General features: G+C 37.2%; 1 protein-coding gene across 8 annotated transcripts in view; it reads right to left on the minus strand.

The window, feature by feature from the left end:
• ppp1r9a (protein phosphatase 1 regulatory subunit 9A) overlaps positions 1 to 25,055 on the minus strand; it is a 66,131-nt gene that overhangs the window by 24,196 nt on the left and 16,880 nt on the right. For all 8 annotated transcript variants that reach the window (XM_015376483.1, XM_015376489.1, XM_015376484.1 and 5 more), the window contains exons 3-5: positions 10,577 to 10,709; positions 9,851 to 9,971; positions 5,198 to 5,302 (exon numbers count right to left, since the gene is read on the minus strand). In XM_015376483.1, coding sequence (XP_015231969.1) covers positions 5,198 to 5,302; positions 9,851 to 9,971; positions 10,577 to 10,709 — 359 coding nt within the window. The remainder of the gene's footprint in view (positions 1 to 5,197; positions 5,303 to 9,850; positions 9,972 to 10,576; positions 10,710 to 25,055) is intronic.

The following is a 25,055-nucleotide window of genomic DNA, read 5'->3' on the forward strand; positions in this document are numbered from 1 at the left end:
GATTATGATGGTGGCTAAAGTTGAGAGATACTCCAGTAGGTCTATCCCCAGACACCCAACATTAAATTGTAAAGCAGTGAAAGAGAAATCTTCATGTTTATGAAATTTATGAAGCAGGAAAACAGCAAAAAAATTGTCTGCAGCTAAAACTGCACTAATTAATATTACAACTTATTTATCAACAAGTGATATTAAAACATTGCAGACATGAAACTTCTAGCCTTGCACAGTGGTCCTCACTGGACTTCTCTTTGGTTTACTCAGATTCCCCCCATCTTTAATCACTGCTTACCACTAACCATCACTTTTTAACAGTTGCAGAAAGAGAAGTCCACAGCAGTACATTCGATACTGTCATAAAATCAACTATAGTTTCCTTTAAATCACACCACTACCTGCTTTAAAGTGTATTTACTTTGAATTTAACCGTTTATTTTACTATGTGCCAGAATTTGATATTGCAATTAGTACAATTCTTAAAAATAAATCTAAATACAGATCATTCATTTAATTATCTTCTGCCAACCCCTCACAATCAAACTTGGACCCTCATACACGCATAATTCTTTGATTAAAAAAAAATATGTAAATGCACTGTTTATATTGTTAAAATCAAATAATTCAATCATGACGTCTGTTTACGTGCACCGGACTTTATTTATTCACAATAGAACTGCTCTAAATAAACTGCAGAAAAAGTGATGAACTTCTGCTTATATGCAAAAGAAAAAAAAAATCAGATTAGAAAGAGTTTTAGTTCCGACCGAGTTAAGCTCCCAGAATGGACCCCTACAGTTTACAGAATGAGAGAGCGGTTTGAAATAACCATCCCTTAAAGCTCAGTGCGTCCCAGCGCCGCTGCTCCTTTCTCTACATACATGGGCTGTCAGGTCAGTTTGCACCGACCCAAACAACCTGACTGGACATCCGTTAAGATGGATGCTGATCGGATTAAGCACCGACACAAACCACCTCTCTCTATCTGATCACAATGCTCTGATTGGCTTTTACATTAAACATTTTCATGCCAATCGTCCCCTTATTAACAATACTGATGTCTGCGTTAACATGCTTATGAAGATTTAATTAATATGTCATGTTCCTACTAAAGCCCATTCTCCAATTACATTTATATAAGGACATAACTCTAATCAGGAAATCACTTCGAACTATATTAAAGATTTGTTAGCATCTGATCCTTCAACAATGCTTATAATGAAACAAGTTTAACTTGCTTGAATACAATAACTTCATCTCTAGAGAGAAAATGTGTGAGATCAGTGTTGAAAAAACATATTTTCTGTGTGCGTGGATGAGGTTTTGGTTATCCAATGTTTTATAATCCAGTGTTTTTCTTGGTATTTTTTCAACAAAGGAAATGCTCCCTAAAGCATATGGTAGCGTAAGTTTTTTTTTTTCTTTATTACATTCATAATTGATTGCATAAAATTAGCAAATAGTAGCAAAAATATAGAAAATTATACCTACTGCACGTTATAATGTAGAGCTTTTTAAGTCACTGCTTTCTAGAATAAACCTTTGGGCTGTTTGTGTTAAAAGTCAGACTGGATTAAGGGCATCTGGAACAGCAGCTTTCAAAATTTAACACAGATTTGAATTTGGACATTCATGGCTGTGATTTGATTGATTTCTTTGTAGCTTTCGTTTTATGTTTAATCTCACTGCACTGGAAGTCCAAACCATTTATAACTCAATTCTGACCAGCTTTTACAGAAAAACATTTCCCATATAAACCCTATTTCCTAACATTAATGTGCTTAAATACAGGACAAAATAATTAATTTATGATTCACACGTTTAATATATTGTCCAAAATGCAGTTAAAAGTGTCATTACATTTTCTGCATGTTTCTAACTTTGGAAAATTTTTGTTTTTTGAGCTCGTATTAATATTTGACTGAACCCAATTAGTTAATTTCTCCTGTGTGTGATGAAAAAATTACTTTAATCTGAAAATAAAATAATCAAATGTGTTTATGATTAATGGGATGCAAATGGTTAAAAAAAAAAAACTCAAACCTTCCAAGACAATTTTCTTCCATGACATCATATAGCGGTACTTTCTCCTTCATTTTTTTCATCTAGTCTGTGTTAAACTACTTTTTATTCATGGTCAAAGAAGCAAAGAAGCCTCGGACTGAAACCTGGATGCTTCACTGCTGAAAGCTGAGGTTAAATTTAGCTAAAAAGGCAAATCTAGGACATTTGGCTATGAAACCTCTGGTGATCAGACAGAGTGAGGGAAGGATTTACTGAGTAGGAGGAGGAGGAGGAGTGAGTTAGATGTGATGGAGGAAGAATGAATATTGAGTGAGAGTGAAGAGGTGGCAGCAAGAGTGGAACCTGATCAGAAATAACAGAGGAGCTAGATAAATAAAAATAACTCTATAAAACCTAGTGGGATCTTTATTTTTGGTATTAGATGTGAATATTTACTACATGATGGAATAAAACTCTGATTTGACTTCTTATCTTATTTATATATGCAGGAAGATTAATGGTCAGATGATAGATGTCAACATTTTCAAGGTTTCCTCATCGACACAGACACATCCTGCTGTGTGGAAAACCTCCACTGTCAATATTAGTTCAGCAAACAGCATCTGCTGGAAGAGCAGTCAGTGGTGACATCTCATCCCTGTTACAATGTATATAAGGGTGAAAACCTCACTGTTTGTTGGTTATTTAACAGCAACAACAGGTATCCACACAACACAGACATGTTTGAATTTTTCTTTAGACGTTTGAGTCAAAAAAAAGGATAAATAGAAATGAGAGGGGAGGTTAGAAACTGCAGTGAATGTTAAAATAAACACTAACCAAAGCAAAGCAGAAGAAAAGACAAGAATCAGTTGGAGGCTGGTATGGCAGGCTGTTGCCAAGGACAGCTTGAGCCTTTCAAATCAAAGCCTCCCTGCCATGCTTTGAGTGTTATTCTGTGTGTTGGTGTTTTTCACAGTGAGTATGGCGACTTGAGGGGCGGCTTTGTGATTTCTGCACCATGGCAGCAGGACTAAAGGAATTCAGAGCTGCGGCGTTCAGATGTATGCTGATCAGGGGGGATCGTTAAAACATTTAAACATAAAGGAGCCTTTGTTGGATGAAGATGAACCATTCTGTTAAATCCAGAGATTCTTTTTTCCAAGGTTCAGTTCAAAACTTAGGATTGATAGGAATAGATTTTGGCAATTTCTTTATGCTAATTAGATGCTGGTGATTTTAAAGGAGCAGCAGCCAATGCGATAAAGAATGAGGGTTTTAATGCATGAATGAAAAAAACAACAAATAAAACTAACACACATTTAGACCATTTAACTATGATGTTGCACAGTGAACTAACCAGGAAGGTAGGAAAAATTATGCATTGGTAATCCAGTAGGTTTTTATGCTGATAATGCACTGTTATATTATTTAAAAGAAGTTCTGTTCACACAAAGCCTGTTGCAAAAGTAAAATTGGTCTGATCTACACATTAAACGTTTACATACCCTTCCAATAAAGAAAATAAAAAAATCATACCAATAATTCAAATAACACCAAACTGAAAAAGTAATAATACATAAAAAAATTTAATGATTATTTAATAAAAAAGTATCAAGTTTGAATTTTTGTTAAAAATAATGTTGTCAAAGTGCCTTGCTCATGAACAGTGAACCAACAAAGCTTTTGATGTGCAGAAGTCTGACTGGACTTTTCCTGATCATTTCAGAAAACACCTGATTTCAGGGATTGCCTGAAAATGTTGCTCAACAGCATTTAATGCAGGAGCTCCATTAGGCTTGTTTACTTATTTTTTTTTCCTTTTTCAGTTTATTTCAATGGCAGCGGATTTTTGGTACGGTACATAAACGTTCAATGTAAATCTATAAATGTAAATTTCTTAAGTTTGCCAGAGTGCCTATTCTAAACTCAGGGTTTTATGATATTTAAAATTAAAAATGCTACATGTACTTTGGAAGCTGAAGTCATGACAGAGATTTTTGCTTTTTCTGTCTGTTTTTTATTTTTATTTTTCAATAATAGGCGAATTGTGAAGAGTTTTTTGTCACTTGAAGATCAAAAATGAATTTCATGAATCCACATATGATAAGGATTGAATACAAACACTAATATAAAAATACTACAGTCTGTGTTTTTCTATAGCCATGGAAGCTTCTGGCAAAATCTGGGCAGGATTTATGAACACTATTTGCTGGATTTTCTATAGGTAAGATTTTAATCTGGTTTAGAGGTCTGATAAGGTTATCTGTTGTTTCAACCGTCTGAACCACTCTATGGCATTTAGATACCTAGGAAATACGTTAGGATGCAAAAGAACAATTTGACTGTATGATCTGGTTGATCTGTTAAGTGCCTTGAGATGACATGTGTTGTGAATTGGTGCTATATAAATAAACTTAATTGCATTTAATAAAGAGCAACCCAATATCAAATCAGCTGAATCAGACCAAACACCAAGCTCAGCTCTCAGCTAGCAGGGAAGCAAATTTAACATGACTGAGAGGAAAAGTGCCCCTGATCCATTTATACACTTTCAACTATGACTGAAACTTGCAGCTGGTCAAAGGACAAAATAAAAATGGCTTTTTTTAGAGAAGACTTTAATTTAAAACACTGCAACAACGGTGGTGGCAGCATCATGCTGGGGTATCAATGGTATGCACAAAGGGGATGAAAAATAAAGATATAGGGCTAAAAGGCTTGCATTTATTACTTACACCTGAAATAGTTAAATGATGATTACTGCAAACCGTAACATTTTGGCAAAGCCCCAACAACAACCCATCTGAACATTTCTGGAATATTCTTCAAATCTGGGTCGGTGCCAGAAAACAGCTTATCCAGCTTAACCAGTAGGGGTGTTTAGAACTGCTCCAGTAAAAATGGGGCAGTTGTTTCTCTTTAACTCACTACACAACATGTTTATGAGCCTGTTGGTTTAACTTGGACAATTTGGGTCTTAAGGGAATACTCTTGAGTTTATATGATGTTAAATGTTTGATGTTAAACGCAATGAAGCATGGCCATGAAATGTTATATGCCCTTTGAAGATCAGATGGAAAGCAAAAATATATTACAGCTTTTTATGTCGTCTTGAAAAAAAAATCTGCATTAGATCCAGTTTTCTGTAAACACCAATTTACAGCAATCTAGTTCTGCTGTTGGTATTTCTTACCGAACCACCCCTGATGTGTTCCTCAGGACTGAAGCAGCAAAGCTCTGCGTCACGCCCACCAGACTGGTCCCGTCCACTTCTACAATCTGGTCGTTCACCTTGATCCTAGTGCACACAGGCAGAGGCATCAGTCAATAGGCCAAAATGATGAAAAGAGGAGGAAAATAATTCAGCTAATTTCATTTTCTCTCATAATTTCCTGGATTATCAAATGATGCCATGCTGGTTTAGATTATAGTCTAAAGCACAACAGAGCTGTTTTTTATTGCTTTAACTAGACATTATGGAGGTGTTTAATTGTTTATGAGACAGAAGAGATAAGGGATGAAAAACAAAATATGAAGGTTAACAAGGAGGAAGAGGCCAGATAACATCCGGCCACGGTACATTGGAGATTCCTGCTCTGATCCGAAAACACCAAAAGACTGGAAAAAGTTCTTGACCTTAACCTGAACTAAAGCTTACAAAATATTATAGTGCCAGAACAGCTGCAAAAAAAAGAACAAAAGAACAGAATATTCCAGATACACACACTGCAAAAAATTAAATCTAAATAATTCGGTTTTTTTCTTAAAATAAGTGCATTTTTTCTTAAATTAGGGATGTAAGTGAGACACTTTGCCAATGGAACAAGGCAATTTACATTTAAAATAAGAAAAAAACAATTGCATTGTCTTATATCAAGTGGATAATAATTACCTTATTTTAAGAGTAAAAATACTCATTCCATTGACAAATCATCTTATTTACCTGCTCAAATTAAGGGTTAATACACTTAATTTAAGACATTTTTACTTATTTTTAGATAGTTTTTGCAGTTTAGTGCTTCAAAAGTGTACTGTACATATTTACTTGTGTGACAAACCTCTTTAAATTGTACAAAATTGTGACATATTCCCATATTTTAAATCTTTAAGAGTGTTTCATGAATATAAACATAATCACAAAATAATTAGTTTCATATTATATATTAACAAATGTTTTTATCCCAACTGTATTTTTGTGTAGGACCTTATTAACAATAAATCTTTTATTTAATTCTAATTTTATACAAATTATTATTTGATTTTTAAAATTTCCAAGCAATCAACAAAAATTCCTAAAATGTAAACAATTATAGCTCAATTTCCTACAGAAAATAAGGTGCACATAAAAAAAACAAAATAATTATAGTGATCATAAAATCATAAAATATTTATTTTTTTGTATCAGAAGCGATGCAGACACCAAGATATTCTTTCAAATCGACATCTGAAATACTTCCATCTCAGCAGCCAGTGGGAGACCAAAAAATCTGTTCAAATTTGTACGGTAAGTTCCTCAAATAAAAGGCTTATAGAAATATTTACTTTAACATGTGTCAAAAGCTGATTTAGTCCAACACAGCTAGGTCATCTGGAGGTTCAGAGGAGGTTTTACAGGCCGACTCCTTTGTGAGAAGCTCGGATGCTTGTGACTCTTCACATCCCTTGTTCACTGTATCTTAGGCTGTTTGTGAAACCAATAAAAGTGACGATAAAGGTCAAGGTAATTCTGATAAAAGCAGGAAACATTCAGGGTTTGAGAAACTCATTTACCCCAAACACAGATGATGCATGACCTAGCTTGCTTGGATGTGAGCCCGCTAGTGCATTAAACCATTAGGCTCATATCAGCAAATAAGGAAGAGATAACAGATATGTCAGGATACAAGCCCTCCAGTATGTGTAGAGGCAGTGATGACATACATAGATGATAACCATACTGTCTAATATTTGACAAAATGGTCAAAATTGCTAATCCAAAGAGGCATAATAGGGAGACTATTCTCCTTCAAAATTAACTTGAAAAAGGCAACTTTTCCAGTAAATATAAAAATTACATTATTTAAACTGCATCTTAGATGCACATAGTTGTGCTTCCACAGATCCTTCCTTCCCAACAGGCCTTAAAGAGACATTTTGTATGTTTTTACTGAAAGATGGTAGCCAAACAATGACATTTTGTGGTCCTTTTCACTATGTGGCTTTGTGCAATGACAATAAAGGAATTCCCTTTATGACTAAAACATTTTATGATGAGCAGACTGACACCTCAGTAGTTCACACCGATGCATCTATAAGCCTGTAGCCTATTTTCCTGAATTTACTTCAGGTTTAAAGTTCCCGCGCTCTTCTGCAGATGTACTATCAAGCCTGTCCATGTTAAATGGGTCCAACTTAGCAAACAATGGAAGTAAATCTGAGTATCCATAAAATCAAGATGGATTTTGTGGATACTAAGAAGCGGTAGGCATCCACCTCAACTCATACACCAAAGGCAACTCAAGGTAAGGTGGAAAAACGAGAAGTAGGTGTCAAGTAGGTGCAGAACAGTGATGCATTTCTGCGTTTTGGCCACAGGAGGCATTATCATTAAAAAACTCTATAATTCCTCTAATAAGTGCTTACAAACATGGTTCTCCCCTTAAATCCCCTTAGATGTGTATTACAGATGTTAAGAAATGCCTCGCTAATGACTTTTTGTGTAGTTTTTACCTCGTCTGAAAGTGTTTGATTGTTACAGTCATGTTTATTGCACAGTTTTTCGCATTTTTCTGTTAACCTGAAGATGCTTATTTTAGTGCTAACTGTACAGTACTTTTTATCATCTTTTAGAAAAGAAAAATATAAGATTTAGGTTTTTTTTTCTTTCGTCTACCTAACAATTTAACCTTTTTTTGTCCCTTTTTATATTAATTAGTCATATCTTAGCTGTCTACTTGGTTTTGTCACCATCACATCTGAATTTCCCTTCTCTGGGAAGAAAAAGGCATTTCTTATTTCCTTATCTTATACCAAACAGTGGAGCTGCCAAGTGAGAATTATTGAGTTTATAGTTAACAAGTTAAACAGGGCTCAAATGTACAGAACACAGAAACCCACTCATGCATGAATGCAGCTTTCCTGTTGTCTTTTCCACTTATTCTCTATTAGTTGGAGATGGCTGTACTGTGAGTTTGAATTGTCCTCCCTAAGAAAAGCAGCTTCTTTTCTGCTTCTCTCTCTCCTTTGTTGCATTAGAACAAATCTCAATGTCATGTTCTGGAGAACTGCAACTCTGGCTTTTGCTTAAAGGCATAAATTAATCAGGGAAGAAAACACACCTACTGCTAACACCTTTAAAGCACCAGAATCATACTTCAGACTGCTCCCGGCTCTAATGCAGCACTGAAAGATGAGGAATATGAAAGTTTTAATCAGTTTAGAAGGAACGGGAACCACATTAATGCTCTGATGGGTTGAAGCTTGTAGTTTAGAGCTAGAAATCACAGCCTCCGCACTGAAAACCTGTCATATCGTATCCTGGGCCTGCTGCTTATTCTGCACTGTTCACGCTCAGATACATCATTCAGGGATAGAAGCAGAAACACACTATGAAGAAGGGAAAATGGGAATTTTTTTCATATACAGAGCAACATTGAAATGATGGAGCTAAAGCAGAAATGCACAGGCATGCCTGCGTAAGACCCAGGTCCCAGCAGATCTAATCCAAACCCCTGCTGTTAATCTGACAAGGACAGAGCGTGACCGAAAGTGCAGGAGAGACTGGAACAAACTGTGGAGGTCGGCTTTATTTTAATGTAACAATTGCACCGTTAGAACGCTGATATGCCTTCTAAACTTATAAAAATAAGATTGATGTTTTATTTCTTGATAAAAGAGCCTCTTACTTTTTGCTAATTATAAATTTTCATAACAATTTCTAAAGTGAGGATTATATCTGGATTTATTTGATGGAAGAAACCACATGACCGAAGTGACTGGTTTCCCCCCTTGACTTAGAAGGTCACCAATTTGTAAATACAGTGAGCACTTGATTTAAGCTCAATATGCTGTAGCTATAAGTTTTTTGTGAAAGGCTTTAGAGGTTTGAATATAGTCTTTATTGAAAAATCAAAAAGGCCATAGTCTTACAAAAGTCCAGCTTTAAGCTACATGGGGCGGAGAGCGAAGAAAGGAAGGTGTGTTTTTCAGATGAAACCACACACTTGGAATAATTTTTTTCTTACTAAGATAAAAAGTACAAAAAAAACTTTGAAGTGACATAAAACAAATTCAGGATATAGAATTTTGTGTTGTTACTTTAGGAGGTTATTTCTCAAAATCTTGTAAAGGGTAAAATGCCGCACGGACATCTTTTGATTACATGTTCTCTCATATTAAATGTTTTTATTTTGTCTTTAGACGCCTTTTATTTTGCAATAACATTTATATTTACAGTACAACACATATAATCTAAAAATAACTAAAACAACTCTCTCTGCTTGGCACATCTGCATATCCGACATGCAGAAAACATGATGGTGGCAGCATCATGTGGGATGTCTTGATTTAATGGAGAGGGATGTTGGACAGGAGCTGAATAAAGAGGAATTATGGACGAAGATCTGTTAAGAGGTTGCAGGATACATTAAACGGGGGTGGAGTGGATTAAAGCATATATTTTATTTAGACTTGCTCAGTCAAAGTATAGACTTTAATCTACAGTAATTGAGAGTTGGCTAACATTTAATTGGTTATAAATGTAGTTTCATTTTATATTTATGTACCTCTTTCCACCTTTCTTATATAAGACCAGATAAATTTAAATGTGTTCATAATACAAAAAAACCCAAAGGATAGCAGCTCTTACCTTCCGTCTCTCTCAGCAGCTCCGCCCTCTATGACGGTCTTTACAAAGATGCCCAGTTTCTCCAAGCCAGCATCAGCACCGACACCCATCCCGATAATACTGATCCCAAGACCGTCTTCATCTGGAACCATAAAGAGAAAACATTGAATTTTTTTCTCCTTCCATTCAGCTTCAAATAAAACCCAACAACTAACTGTAAAGCAGGATGTGTGAAAATATTTTAAGATGGCCCGAAATAAATAATTTATCGAATAGGAGGAGAAAAAGACATCTACATTTATTTCTTTAAACTGAAAATAAGGAATGGACTAGATAAGAACTGTCCTTCATCTTTCCCTCTGCTTTAGTCAATTATTTACAAGCTGTTCAAGTTGCATAATAGTAAGCTAATGAAGGAATGCAACAGTATTCTGAGCTGTTAGCATTTATTATATGCATCTTGGTAAATAATCACAACAGAACAAAACGAGAGGAAAAGAAGGCGCTGAACAAATTCTTCATAAATGCATGAATTCTGGGAAATTTCTGTGCATTTTTTCTGTACGGTAGTAAATCACTTTGGAAAGAAATAACTGGAAAAAAGGCAACGTGAATACAAGGCAGACAGCAGGGACATGTTTAATAATAGACGACATCCCGATGACAACCCGTGTGTGGGTGACTCTGTCTCTCGGGTGTAATGAGGAACCGACAGAACGCTTTCCTCATTAAGACGTTCTTTCCCACCTTTCTCCAGTTCCACAGGGAAGAGTTCCAGTTTCTCCACCCTCTTCTCCAGCTCATACTCTGCCGAGGAGGCCACAGGATCCACTTCCTCATTACGGCGATCGTAGTCCTCGTTGGAGTAGGTGTTGAACACCTAAAAAAAGGAGGTCTTGGAGTTAATATATGTGGTTATATCACAGGAGACGGCCTACATATTTTTATGAATTAATATAACTTTTGTAAGGGAGGCATAAAATATTCTGAATGATCATTCAAAACATTTTTTTTTTGATAATAATATTTAGAAACTGGCATCAGTTAGGGGTCATGCAAACATGGTCATAACTAACGATGTGTAGAACTTTAGTGAAAAAATTTGGGTGCCAACAAGAACATTGGTTTCTGTACATGTCCAGAGATACCAAAACAACTCTTTTCAGCTTTAACAAAAAAAATGCAATAAAATTTTTTTAGATTTTCATATTTTTCATCTCAGAATGTCAGATTTTATTAAACTCAAAGCATCATTTTCTTTTAGTGTAGTTTTAAGCTTTAAAAAAGGTGATGGACAGAGGGATGGATGTTTCACCACCGATGAAGCAGATTTAAAGCTGGTCACCATTTGATATAAACTGCAACAAGCTGTGGGGTAGAGAAACATCACAAGGCGATGGAGGATCGCTGCCTCTCCTTTTCCCCGAGTCAGCTGTCACTTCCCATCTGATCCCAACCACGCGCTCTGCAACAAGCAGGAATAAGTGCAGAGGGGGCAAAGCTGTGCAAAACTGACTCAAATGTGTCATGGTTCTTTGCAAAAAGCTGGCTGCTATTTCTGAAGATCAGAGAAAATGGCTGTGCAAATTATTTGAGCAGACAGATAAACATGCACGCAAGTCCCTGCCGATGTTTGTATGTCATCGCCGCTGTCATTGATTCACATCATCACGCGAATCCCAGAACGCCCACACTGACTGCTGCCACTTTTATTATTCTCTTGTAAACTTGGATTTTAAAAAGAGCTAACCAACCATCCAGAGATCTATGACGTCAGTTATTAAGGGTTATTTAGAACGCTGCTTAGGGGATCAATAAGGCATCATGTTGCAGCACGTGCATTGATTAAACCCGAAGGCCATATTTGAGTTAGCTACTTGGGATGTGTGTGTAAAAATTGGAGTGCAGACATTGCAGAACAAGCAAAGCAAGAGCCTTTTTTCTGTATTAGATATCTTAATTTTAGCAGATGCTTGACTATATCTTACTACAAAACAAACAAACTGCTGCATCTATAAATGGGTCCCTGTTTATGGGACAGAGTGCCAGTTGTTCATCCAGCCAGTGGGCAGAGTGGCTTTGCGTGACGCTGCCAGGGTCGGTTTCCATCCTCTGTGTGATCCTGAGCGAGAGATATCCTTGACCTCCATGCCATCAATAATTCAATGGGATCAACAGCCCTGCATCTATAACACTTCCATGCACACAAGATGCACTCACATAAATAAAGTCCCACACAGAGACACAATCACACACATAACATTAATAAAAGAGTAAATATTCCATACACCTAAAAGTTGATGTCACAAAAAACATTTCCCATCTTATCCAGTTAACCCAAAATAAGTTGGAGCTTACTGATGCTTTGCTCTTCGACTGTTATGACATGTACAGCTGGAGGAGTCCAGAAAAAGTATTTTCTATAATAACTGTAAACCATGGTGTCGGAGGCATTATGGTATTTTTTCCCTACCTTCGGTACTGATGTACACCAAAACCACAAACTTTTAAACAGTGAATGAAAAATTGTCCCAAAATATTTCAACCTTAAAACAAAAACTAAATTTTTTTTTAACACCTGCACAAAAATTTGTCAGATTTTGATGATCTAAAATGGATCAGAATTGATTAGATCAAGTTAAAATCCAGGTTCTGGAAAGAGATAAAATCTTTTCAATATATTAAACATTTAATTAGCGTACTTAGAATTGCCTGCAGGGAAATCAACCAGTTCAAAAGAACAATTCTGCTAAAACATTTCAAATATTTATCCAGAATGATTCAGGAAGCCTCTGGGATACAATTTGATCAAGACCATTTAAGGAAATTTCAGCAGGGATTCCTTCATCATTTAAGCCTGCGTGTATAATTTGGAAAGTATTTGAATTACTGTATTTGTTTAAGCGCAAAATTTAATTCCCAATTCTTATTTTACACAATAACAATTGGTGTTTCTTATCAATGAATCAATCCAGCCCTCAAAAAACAATCATAAATAGTGTTTTAAACCTCAATTTCAACATGACATCTATGTTAATGATGGCTATAAGACTCATCCCATGTTTGTACATCTCTTCATCAATTTGTAAAAAATTGCTTCCATCAGAGAGAAGTCTCCATTATTGGTGTATATCAGTTCTCATTCTTCATCATAACCTTCAAACCTACACAAACACACACCCACACAGACACAAAAATGCTGCTGACAAATGCTAACACCAGCACTTGTACTGTCATGGACATCCAACGCTGCTATTTGCAGTCAGGGCATTCCCTAATGGCCTCCCTAAGTCACCGTGTGCTGTCTGCAAACACATTACCTTGTAGATAACCCACCTGAGAAAGAACAGGAGGTCATGTGGGAAGATGGGGACAGACATAGATAGATCAGAGAGTTTTGGGATCAGTGATGAAGAAAAAAGGAGGAAAAAGGCAGGAAAAAGCTTTAAATTAATTGTAGATAGACATGAAAAAAATGCAAAGGATATAAAAGGAGGAACTCAGTGACAGAGAGGAAGTGACAAGATAAATGAAACAGCATGTGCAAGAGAAATACGGTAACAAATGGAAAAGTGGAAAGGGACTGCACCACCAAACAGGAAGTATCTACCCATGAGACCTTATAGCTGATAGAGTGACTATAGGAGGACACAATCCAAACACAATCCAGCTATGCAAAAAGAGATAACTGCATGATCAGGGTAGCAAATGTTTTCATTTCTGAAGTGAAAACACCTTCAAAAATCTAACATCGGATATGAAAGGATGGCTTAAAAACAATGCAACTTTCCCCCTGGTTCATTACTGCAACCTGACCAGCAAGAGGGCTGGGGTTTAGGTCCAAGGATAGTGGGTAGTTAGGTTCAGTTAAATTGCTCACACCCAAATGATCATGAACAGTTTCAGGAAACTGGTAAGAGCTCCTTCCTTAAGGACAAACCTCATCTGTCAGATCAATCAGCATAGAGGACTAAAAGAACAATTAATAAGCCATGTTGCATTGCAAAACCTGGTACAGCTACATCAGGATTTTCTTTGTGTTGGTTTACAGTTATGAATTCAACTAAGTCATCCTAAGAAAACTGGTTAAAAAACAATAAACCAAGGAGCCCTTTCCTTTGATCAAATCAAGGATTTTCTAATGGCATACCCCAAGGCTGTGTCCGCGGTCCAGCTCTCTATGTTCTCCTAACCTATGACCATGTGGGCATAGCTACGAGAGTCTGCCCTATTGGACAACACAATAAACAATGAGAAAACTGCCAACAGATATGAGGTCCGGAGACGACAGTACCTGAATCTAAAACTGACCTCTAGACCTCCAGGAAAAACAAAAGAAGTAAGTTGATATAAGTGCACATCACTAAGGACCTAACCTGGAACCTAAACACTTCCGGCATCAATAAAAAAGCCCAGCAGAGATGCTTTTTCTTAAGAGCCCTAAAGCAGAATAGGCACGCTTGAAAGCTGCTGATCAGCTCCTACTGCTGCACAACTAAAGGCATGTTAACCTACTTCTGTGCTTTGTTGTGCTCTGGACTGAAACAGGTTGCTAGGACTGCTGGGAGGATCCTTATCTAAGCTCTTCCAGGACTGGGCAACACGCGGTAGAGTGAAACAAGAATCCTGCAGGAACCCTCACATCCTGGAAACCGCTTATTCACTTCTCACCCTCAGGTAGACTAATAACCATCAACACATGCACATGCATAAGGCAGAAAAGCTTTATCCCTAAAGCTGTTGACATGCTGCAGTCTCTCAGACATCTTTAAGCCGCAGCTGGACTTCTCAAAATAGAATTTTGCTGCATGTGATACAACTTTCAAGAGGCACAAATTTTATAGGAGGTCATATGTAAAATGTCATTTGTAATGCCGAATGACAGTAAATTATTTTGCAAAAGAGTGCCTTCTGCTCCGAAATAATTGAGAAAGAGACAGCGAAAGCCATCATAGGAAGTAATACTTTGAGTCAGGAGATGCTTCAGTGAGACGGTACTTAACCTTGGCGGTGTGAAGGGATGCTGCGGCCTGCTGCTTTTATTACCACGGGGAGGTGAGAAATTAGAGCCAGTCCAGACACAGAGCTGGCAACTTTTAGTCCGACAGCTGTGAGGCAGAGTGTTAAATCCTATGTCTGGCAACTAATGGCTGTACTTAAAAGCTGAAGCATTTTAAGTGTCAATATATTACTTGCATATATTAGGTGCATCAATGCACCACACTGCATGGCCACTCCCCAGCATAAAACGTTTATTTTTTTCACATCATCCACGTCTTAATAAGAAAATATGTGGCAAAACATAGCCTGATAATTCACGTATGTTATTGGACAAAACTGAAACGAATTGCTCCACTGAACACAGTTTAAAATGTGGACTAGTATCGAGATTTTCATAGACATAATGAGAGTAAAATTACATTTTATTGAGACGTATTTACATCAAACACGCTTTTAACTTTGGCAGGGCTTAAAACACAACCCTGGAGTGTGTCATGATGTGTTTCTGTTAATTACTGAGTGAAAGATGACCCCAAACATCACAAGTTCACAATCAGTTACAATTGCTCTTCGCAGGAAATACAGTAATGTTATCTCTGCTGAACAGGCTTTAGACGAAACAAAGGTAACGCTCTGTCATTAAATTAAAAAAGCCTCTTAGAAAGTTTAACACAAGCAATCATTTATACCGTTATGTTTTTCTAATCTTGCTAAAAGCTGCTTTAAATCCAATGAACAGTATTTTAAGAAGTTAATTCTACCTACCTAGAGATTGATTTACAATCCTAAATATTGATAATTAGGAGGACCACTGATTTTGATGATCCATCCGGCAAAAGAACATCCTCCACTATACCTTTCAGGTATAGTCTTAGCATTTTTATGTGATTAGCCCAAAATTGGATAATTACAAACGGCAGAAGGCAGAGTTAATAAAAACGAAAAATGTTTCATATGTAGATCCTGAAAAGTCACAACTCTTAAATGTGATGTCAAAACTAACTGAAACTTTGCCCGTTCTTCTTTGCACTTAAATTCATTCAAATTGCTAGAAGAGGATTAATTAACATCAATATTAAAGTCTCAACCCAGATCCTCAATTGAATGTATATCTATACTTTGATTAGTCTATAATCAGTCTTATAGATACACTGATTAAAAGTTCCAAATTAAATCTGGATTTTAAAGTCTATTAAAAAGATTTCTTCTAGTTCACGTTTAACTCGTTTAACTATAGCTTCCCTATATATGATGAAATCATGCTGCCATCATGTTTAAAAACACATAACTTTCATTCTCCTCTGCAAATATTAAGTTTGTCGTTCCATCAAAAAATTCAAGTGTATTTTTGAAGGAAACGGTTCAGCCGCACTACTTTTTCACAGACCTGACATCAGCAGCAGGGATCCTGGGTAAACCTCATGAAAGTCATTATGAGTCCAAAACAAAGACACCTGAGGCAGACAACCATGTAGAACACAATCCCACCTCAGGGTGGTATATATTCACCAGTTAACACAACAAACCTGCTTTTCTGGAGAGAAAACCAGGAAATCATTAAATAAAACAATGCTCCATCTAAGATTAGTCCTGCAAACATTCTGCTGTGAAGCAATGGTTCATCACTGTGCAAGGACAGATTTTAGCTCTTCATATTTCATTTCTGGAATACAATCACGTGGATATAGTGCAGAGCTCCTGTGTTGTTTTGCATTGCATGATCTTGTTCTTCACATTTCAATGCCATGAATCAAACAGTGAAAAGTTCATTTCAGGCTATGCTTGAATGATTGGATGTTTTGCTGCCACATCCACTTTCTTTTTGACAGGGTTTTCATTGTTTTCATATACAAACCATGGATCATTGCTGCTAAGTCCATAACCTCAAGAATCCATGTGGTATTTATAGTTTTGAAAAGCTTCAACTGCAAAAATGACAGCTGGGTTTGCCGTTCCGCATCAGCAATCCAGCTTGTTACAGGAATTGTTGTGACACAACAAATGTCTAGAAAGCTCCGGTTTTACTTGCGAGGGTATCCTCTGTGCTGAAGTTTATTTACATGTGCACAGTATCTTTGCAAAGTGATTCATGATGTTTTTCTAATTGTGTCACATCTCACCAAAAATCTAAGAATGTAATTTACACAAGGTTTTTTTTTTTTTTTGTGATAGAGCTAAACAATGGATGGCCCCACTTCCACAGTCTGCCACTTTGGCTCCCTGAGCAAAGACCCTTAACCCCACACTGCTTCCCGGGAGCCGCACAATGGTAGCCCACTGCTCCCCAAGGGGATGGGTTAAATGTAGAGAGTGAATTTCGTTGCTCTGTACTTGTGACAGTGTAATGACAATAAAAAGCTGGGGGGAAAAAAAAGGTTTTTCATCTATTGTGTTTATTCTGTATCTATCTGTGAATTTACTGAAAGTTAAGAGTGTGTATCTCAGTGTATTCAACAATGTATCTGTGTAATGTGCATAAAATTGTGAAGTGATTGATTTAAATTTAGTGTTTTATTTAACATTGTGTCTTAAGGGCAATCATGGTGTTTTCTTTGTAAAGATCGTTGAAGAGTGATGTAAATGTAATGCTTGTGAGCGTAGTCCATACTTATGTGGAGAATAATGTGGATCTTTACACAACCAAACAAATAAACTGTGTGATGCTCTAATTGCATAAAATTCAAATAAAAATGCTATAAAGCAATGTTTTCAAACTCAAATCCTCAAGGACTGTTGCTGCAATATTTAAATTGACCTTCCAGCCCTACACACCAGAATCAACTGACTAAACTGCAACACAAATGCAGTCAACCTCGAGAGCTTAGATGATAAGCTCAAACTGTTGCATGACACAGGCCCTCAAGAGCTGAAATTTAGCATTTTAAAGTGACAAAATGAGTGAAGAATCAGATATAAATAAACTGATGCAAAAACAACAGGCTTGTGAGGGTTTTCAAATCCAAGAACTCAACAATGCACAATATTCAGTCAGCAAAGATTCAACAGCAGAAATCGTGGCTGCTTTCTGTGCCAACACTAAACAGACCGGCTTTTTGTTTTATCTCAAGGCTTTATCAATCTTGAAGAGACTGATTTTAGTACAATGCAGAATACCAGACAGCTCAGGTTTAAAGCAAAGCATCTCTTTATATCTTTAAATACACACAGAAAACTCATTGATTGCAGGGAAGTTTTTTACATTGTGTAAATGAAGTTAATAAAAGGTGAGAACAGCTTGATTCAGCATTAAAGTATTGACTTGATAGTTCAAAGAATAAACCATTAAGGTAAAAATACTAAATATTTCAAGCTATTTATTATTTAAACATGCTGAATCATGGCTGGAGTTGAAGCTTTGCTGACGGACGACATGAAGTGATGTAGCTGTTAGGTCCCCTTAATGGACACGATAAGGTTAAGGATGAAGCAAGGAGAGAAAAGGTAAAAAAATATATATATATATTTATAAATAATCCAAAGAGATGAGAGAATCAGACGAAAGATAAGACAGAGAGATGGTGGACTATAAAGGAAACAAGAGAGCAGCAGTAAATAAGGAGAAGGCAATATCCAGAGGGACAGGCCAAGATACGAAATGACTCATTCGACTCATGAACTGGAGGAGCAGGAGACAGAGAGGCTATTGAAGAGTGAAACAAGTAATATGAAAAGAAACAAAGAAAATGAAAGAAATAACAGAGAGAGAAGCTCAGGACTGGATGAGGCCAGGAGTAATTTGCTCCAGGGTTGTCTGAGTCCCTGCCTAAGACGACACGGCATGGTGCCCATTCCCCACCAATAGCCTCTGATGGTATTAAACTGGGTCTTTGCTGTAGTGGTGCCAGTGCTGTCGCCTACCAGACAGTGGATGCTGCCCGGGGCAAAAGGAGGCAGGAAAACCCAGGGGAAATGCTCCAAATGCTGCTGCAGGATGAGCCCCACACAGCTCACATTGGATTAACTACTTTTCCAAACACGCACACACACTTTCCGTTCTGCTGCAACAGCTCAGCACATTTACATTTCATTACCTCTACCTATGACCACCCACAGAAACACACACACAGGAGCTGACAGGTGCTGAAGAAAGGATCTAAATTCTGAGAGGCATTCGCTTTTGACGTCAATAACATACAGAGATTGACAGCTATGAAGATGGTCAGATGGGAAGAAAGAGAGAAGGTGAGAAAAAAAGAGAAACCAAGCGAAACGTCCACTCTACATGGCAATAAAAGTGAGAAGAGAGGAATTTAAAGCCTCGTCAAGGTCAGCTCGTCTGTCATCTTCAGACGTATCATCTCTCTATCCTCACCTGAGGGGGAGGTGATGTTTTTTTTAGTGTCAAATTCATTTTCTAAAACAGACATTTATGTAAGTCAATGTTTCAAAGCTAGAAAAAAATCCAACAAAGCGCACATGGAAATGTCATTAAAGATAAACGTCTCTAATGTGTTTTATTTAAGAATGACAAATGGCTGCTTTTAATTTCTTTTAACATGCTTGGTTCTTTTGTTTTGTTTTTTTAACATAACCGTCCATTCTACAATACATGTGGGGAGGGAGAGATGCACAGTGACATAGATTAACATTTATCACATGGACGAAATGATGTATCATATACTGTAGATTATATGTTGGGATTAACAGAAAAATTAGCATTTAGATTATTGCACCACAGAGCCAGTTGTTATTGTAACGTCCAAAATGATTCATATCCATGACCCTTTACACATTTTGTCTGGTTCAGTCTTTTGCACGTAATATATCAAAACAAAAAAGGCAAGTACATGGTTTTTCAAAACTAGGGTTCTAAAAGGTAGAGCCATGGCCCAAAAGACTTACAGCTGTCAACATAGGTGGTTAAACAGGGTCAAATCAGATCCTTCATTCAATCTAACAACCGGTTGTAGGAAAATTAGAAATTCATCCATCTGTCCATCCATCCATCCATCCACCCATCCATCACCCTTATGGGTAAGCGAGGGGCAGGACAACCAAGCATTCACGAACACACTGACACCTAAGAAGAATCTAGGGAATTAACCTAACAGTCATGTTTTTAGACTGTGTGAGAAAGCCGGAGTACCCGGAGAGAACCCACGCATGCACAGGCAGAACATGCTAACTCCATGCTGAAAAACCCTGGGCCGGGAACATTCTTGCTGAAGCACTACCCACTGCGACACTTTGCATCCCTTAGAAATTCATAATGCAGTTTTTTTTTTTTTTTTTTGCTGGCATTCACAATAGTATTAATGACACAGGGAATAAATATCATTGCATAGTCGATTGGATAGGATGATTTATCACGACAGAGGCTTCTATGCTGCACCTGAGCAGCTTCAAAAAGAACAGGGTGCATCTCATCTTTCCTAGATTATTAAAAATGCATGCCCCAGGGAGGATCGGGTGGCACCGAAACAAGAAAACAAAAACACAACCGCATCAATATTAGAGTGAGAAGAATACACACACACATACACTATTCTCTGGGTTAAAAGTTGTTTCTGTCAGGAAGAAATAACTTAGAGATATAACTGTTGTTAATGCACACCACACGTCTGACAGCATGAGTGTTGGAGGAAAGAGTTGAAAACCATTTAGATAGCTGGATGATGAAATACTTTTAAACAAATTTTAATAGTTTTATTCATAGGCAACCGAATGGAAAATCTACTTGTTTATCTGATGAAAAAAGATGACTGTGTGGGATATATGATGTGGGGATAAGACAATTAAAACATCATTTCTGCAAGTATGCAGATTTTGCAAATGGTTGCTAATGATCAAACAGGGAGATAAACAACTTCTGCATAAAGCAAGAGGGTCTTTGGTTTGAATCTGGGCCCGGGGTCTTTCTGCATGAAATTTGCAGGCTTTCACCACCCCATGCTTAGGTTCTCTCTATGTACTTCCACTTCCTCATGCTGTCAGAAATGATATAATTTAACTGGGTCCTCTAGATTGCTGTTAAGTTAACTGGTTCCTCTAAATTGCCATGAGGTCTGAGTTTTTCTGTGCATCGTTGTTTGTCTATTTGGGAATTGTCCAAATTGAACATTGCATCTCACCTGATCCCCCCTACAGCAATAAGCAGGTATAGAGGATATATGGATATTTGGAGGATAAGAGAAAATCACAAAAGACATATAAACCCTGATAGGCACTGGGAAAATGTGCAGACTAATGACAGAAAGGACAGAGCTGACTGGGACTGGATAACAGGTTGCAAGCTCCATACGCACACTGACCAGCTAAGAGTCTGCAGCGCGTCTTCTTTATCCTAAAAAAGGCAAACCATATTTAGAAATGTGAATTCAGTTGTCATATTTTTCTATCCCCATATGGTTGCCATGCAGCATCATCCAGATCTGCAGACTGATCTAAAGTGGATTAATCCTGTCGGCAGGAAGAAATCCTGGCTACAAACCATTTAATCCGAGTCGGTCTTTACATTACTGTATTAGTTTACACACTAGAAAAGGATGCTATGGAATCCCACATATGTGCTGATGATCAACGTGCACGATAAAACTTTAGGATAGATTCTCATACACTTGAGGAAGAGCAAGCGTAGAGGCTGCTTCCTCTGCCATGTCCTGAACCGAAGGCAGATAAAGGAGCTTCCAAATGCTCGAGGGAAATAACAGCCTCTTAATGCCTAACAAGTCTGAGGAGAGGAATTGAGTGAATGAGGGATTGAGCCTCTTTTTTTAAACATGGTAAATTTGTTTTAATTCTGTTTTATCCTCAACCGAATGCAGTAATTTGAGCTGCTGTACGGCAACCTGGGAGACAAACATTAATAATCCAAGAAGCCTTGAGAAATAATAAATGTGGGGTTTTTTTTCAATACGGTTGTTGACAAAGTCATGGATCTCATCAGTCTTTGCACAGGTTATGCCAAACAGGTCCAGATGTCAATTCCCACCAGCTTCTCTCAGTCCCGCCTGACTCAGGATTGTAGTGATGATGCAGCAGTAGAATCTAAAGGATGCAGCCTCAGTGGGTATGATCATTGTGATCAGAATGGAGAGAGTGATTACATAGCAACTTCAACGCCCATTTAACCTGTCCTCCACTAAAATCTGTTTAATTCTATTAAGAGAGAGCAGCATCAAAACTTCCCTAAACAGAGTGTCTACAGGCACAGAAAACAATAATGAAAAGGGCAATAAAGCAAGAGTTGATTGCCATTGCAGAAAGACACAAGATGATTGACCGATATAAAAACACAAGAAGCAGACAGCAAGAAGTGAAGGTTACAATTTCAAAGGTTGGAAGCACAATCAAGCAGGGAGAAGCGTGCTCAATACATCCGGATCCTACATTGGATTCTCTGCATCGGATAAGAGGAAAAGAACACGCTCCGACAACGGCAAATCAAATGTGTGATAGAGGAGCAAATCGGCATTAATGCCAGTGCTTTAATCTGTTGGCCACACTCGGCACAACTAAACGGATGTTAGAGATAAACTCCACAGTTTCAATTAGAAGCCCTGACTCTCCTCTGTTGGTCGGTGGCCCCTGGTAGGCAGACAACCACAGCGGCCGCTAGCTCAGAGTGGGCACTTCTTAGTGGGTCAGTGAGGATGTTGTGATTTACGGCCAACGAAGCAGCTCACGAACATGTATTTACAGAGAACGAGGTCAACTATGACCCAAATACACTCCAGTGTCCAGCAGATATAGCATTTGTTGTGTTCCAAGAGACGTGTAAACATTGGTCCCTGTCAAAAGTTCAGAAAATCCAATGTTTTAGCAGCTGGGCAGAGTTTGACATGATGGGGAGTTAAATCAAATATCTGAACAACTGAAACATGTTTTACTCCACAAAATCCAATAGGTGTAAGATTTTTCTTTCAGCTCAGCTTCTACTGGCCAAGTGAGAAAATACAAAGATTTTCTTAAACATGGTTATTTTCATCCATTCGACTCAATAGCAAAAAGTAAATCCATCATTTTACAAAGGGCTGAAAAGAAAACATTACACAAGGAGTAAGAACTGTTCCATATTATATAACAGTCTCTGCCTACGGGGTCAAGCTGTATTCTGCTGGGGGCTGAGAAAATAGCTTTGTTTCTTTCACCATAAAGACGAACAAAAGACAGAACCCTGTTTGTTCGTCATGTGCTGAAAGAAGGGGAGGGGGGTTATGAAGAGGTGGGAGGGTTGCATCTCTAATTGGTTGTGAGCTTGTGTGTAGGGTGGGGGCAGTAGTACTATTGAATATTCAATATGATGAATGAGCGTCAGGGCTTTTCATAGAAAACAGAAGTCTTGAAACAAGAGACAATAACAGTAGAGCATCATCTACAGGCTTAACCTAAATGGAGAAAATCACTGTGTGATTACAGTAAACATTGCAAGACTGTATAAAAAGACACAGCCTTGGTTTTATTGACATATTTGAATGGATAGATATATTATATCTTACAATACTAAGAAATTAAAGTTAGTACACTTCAGAATGCATAAATATTTCGTTTAAAAAGTGTATTTACTTTTGAGTTAGTTATTAAGATGATCTGCCAAAAAAACAGTATTTTTACCCTTAAAATAAGATAATTAGATATTATGCACTTGAAATAAGAAACTGCAGTTGTCTTATTCCATTGGTTAAGTATCTCACCTGCGAAATTTAAGAAAAATGCACTATATTAATAAAATTTACTTACTCAGATGTTAATTTAAATCACTTCTGTTGCAGGAAATTACTACTCAACTTTGTGAAGGAGGCTTTCTACTCTTATGAGGTCCTGTCCACACAGAAACAAACTTTATCCCCAAAGTTGTTTCGTCATTAAGGTTTTATCTTTGGGAAAATAAGTGTAAAAATCCTAACGCCAACAACAAATTAGCTTCTTTCCTGTAGGACCTCATTTCAAAATCCACAATGTATGAGACGGTGCTTGACCAATCTATAACCAAAAAAAAAAAATAAGCTCAGCTAGAACTAGACTTTGCAACGTGATCTTAAACATACCTGTAAATTAATTGTGGACTGGATAAGAATTGAAAATCAAATAATAATAAAAAATAATAAAATCTAAAATTCCCGAAGTAACTAAAACCCCAAATATTGATCTTATAAGAACACTGTAAGTCGTTTATCATATCATGTTTATGCAATAAAACCACTTCATTTAAAACAAAAAGTGAAGATTTGTGGCACAGACTTAAAAAAGTAAAACAAAAGGTAGATAGTTATAAGCAGCATCTCCCCATTTAGCCAAAGTAGGTTACACTAGCTATAAGGGGTAGGGTGTTTTGTTGCCTTTTATGAGTAATTTTTTTAAAAGCGTCAAAAGGGTATTTTTTTTTTTTACATGTCGATCAATAAAAAAATGCACTTTATTTGTCTTAATAAAAAATTTATGGCCATGTGCCGTTATTTATATGACAATAATGGATAAGTATCAGGAAATAGAGTGATTCTTTACCTGTGTATGCTGGGTCCTAATCACAAGAAGAAGATAAAAGGGTAAAATTATACACTTTGTAGTGATAGCTTAGGGAAATTAGTTAGCCAACATGAAGGTTTTTGCCTCAGAATAACTAGGCTAATTGTTCTGCTTCAATGCCATGTGTTAAAAGGATTCGGTCACAACCATGCTGGTCGTTTGTTACAGTTCCAATTAGAGCGCTTTCACAGTAACCTAAATTTCTCATAACTTGATTTTCAACATAAGCAGTATCTCACCCCAAACACAAGCACAGGTGGAGAGTGTCAAGCAGAAAAACTAGATTTCACAGACGAAGCACATAACCTAATATAGAGAAGAAAAAGGCATGTTGTTTGCTCCTACAAATGTTAAGCTGAGTAGGACTACTTGAGGACAAATGCCGCCAAATATGTTTCATAATCTTCCCAATCCATTTCTTCAAATAACAGTGACTGCATTGTGTGCAGCACAGCATTAAATACAGGATTCAAACAAAGTAAGAGACACATACAACAAATACCACTGCGTTGTAATTACCACCTTTCCCACACTTGTTAAAAGCTGAGAGTCTAATAAACCCTTGCAATACGGGGCTCCTATATTATAAAAAAGGAAAGGACTGCATGGAGTTTACTTGTCTGGATGTGTACAATGTCATGATGAATTTGCCATCGGAATTAATGGAAGAAAACACTGCAGGACTAAACACAAACACAATGTCTTGTGTTATATCTGCGTAGGCGTTGAACCAGCATGACTAACACATGCACAGATGTGC

The sequence above is a fragment of the Cyprinodon variegatus genome, unplaced genomic scaffold, assembly GCF_000732505.1.
Source record: "Cyprinodon variegatus isolate N-32 unplaced genomic scaffold, C_variegatus-1.0 Scaffold135, whole genome shotgun sequence".
Taxonomy (NCBI): domain Eukaryota; kingdom Metazoa; phylum Chordata; class Actinopteri; order Cyprinodontiformes; family Cyprinodontidae; genus Cyprinodon; species Cyprinodon variegatus.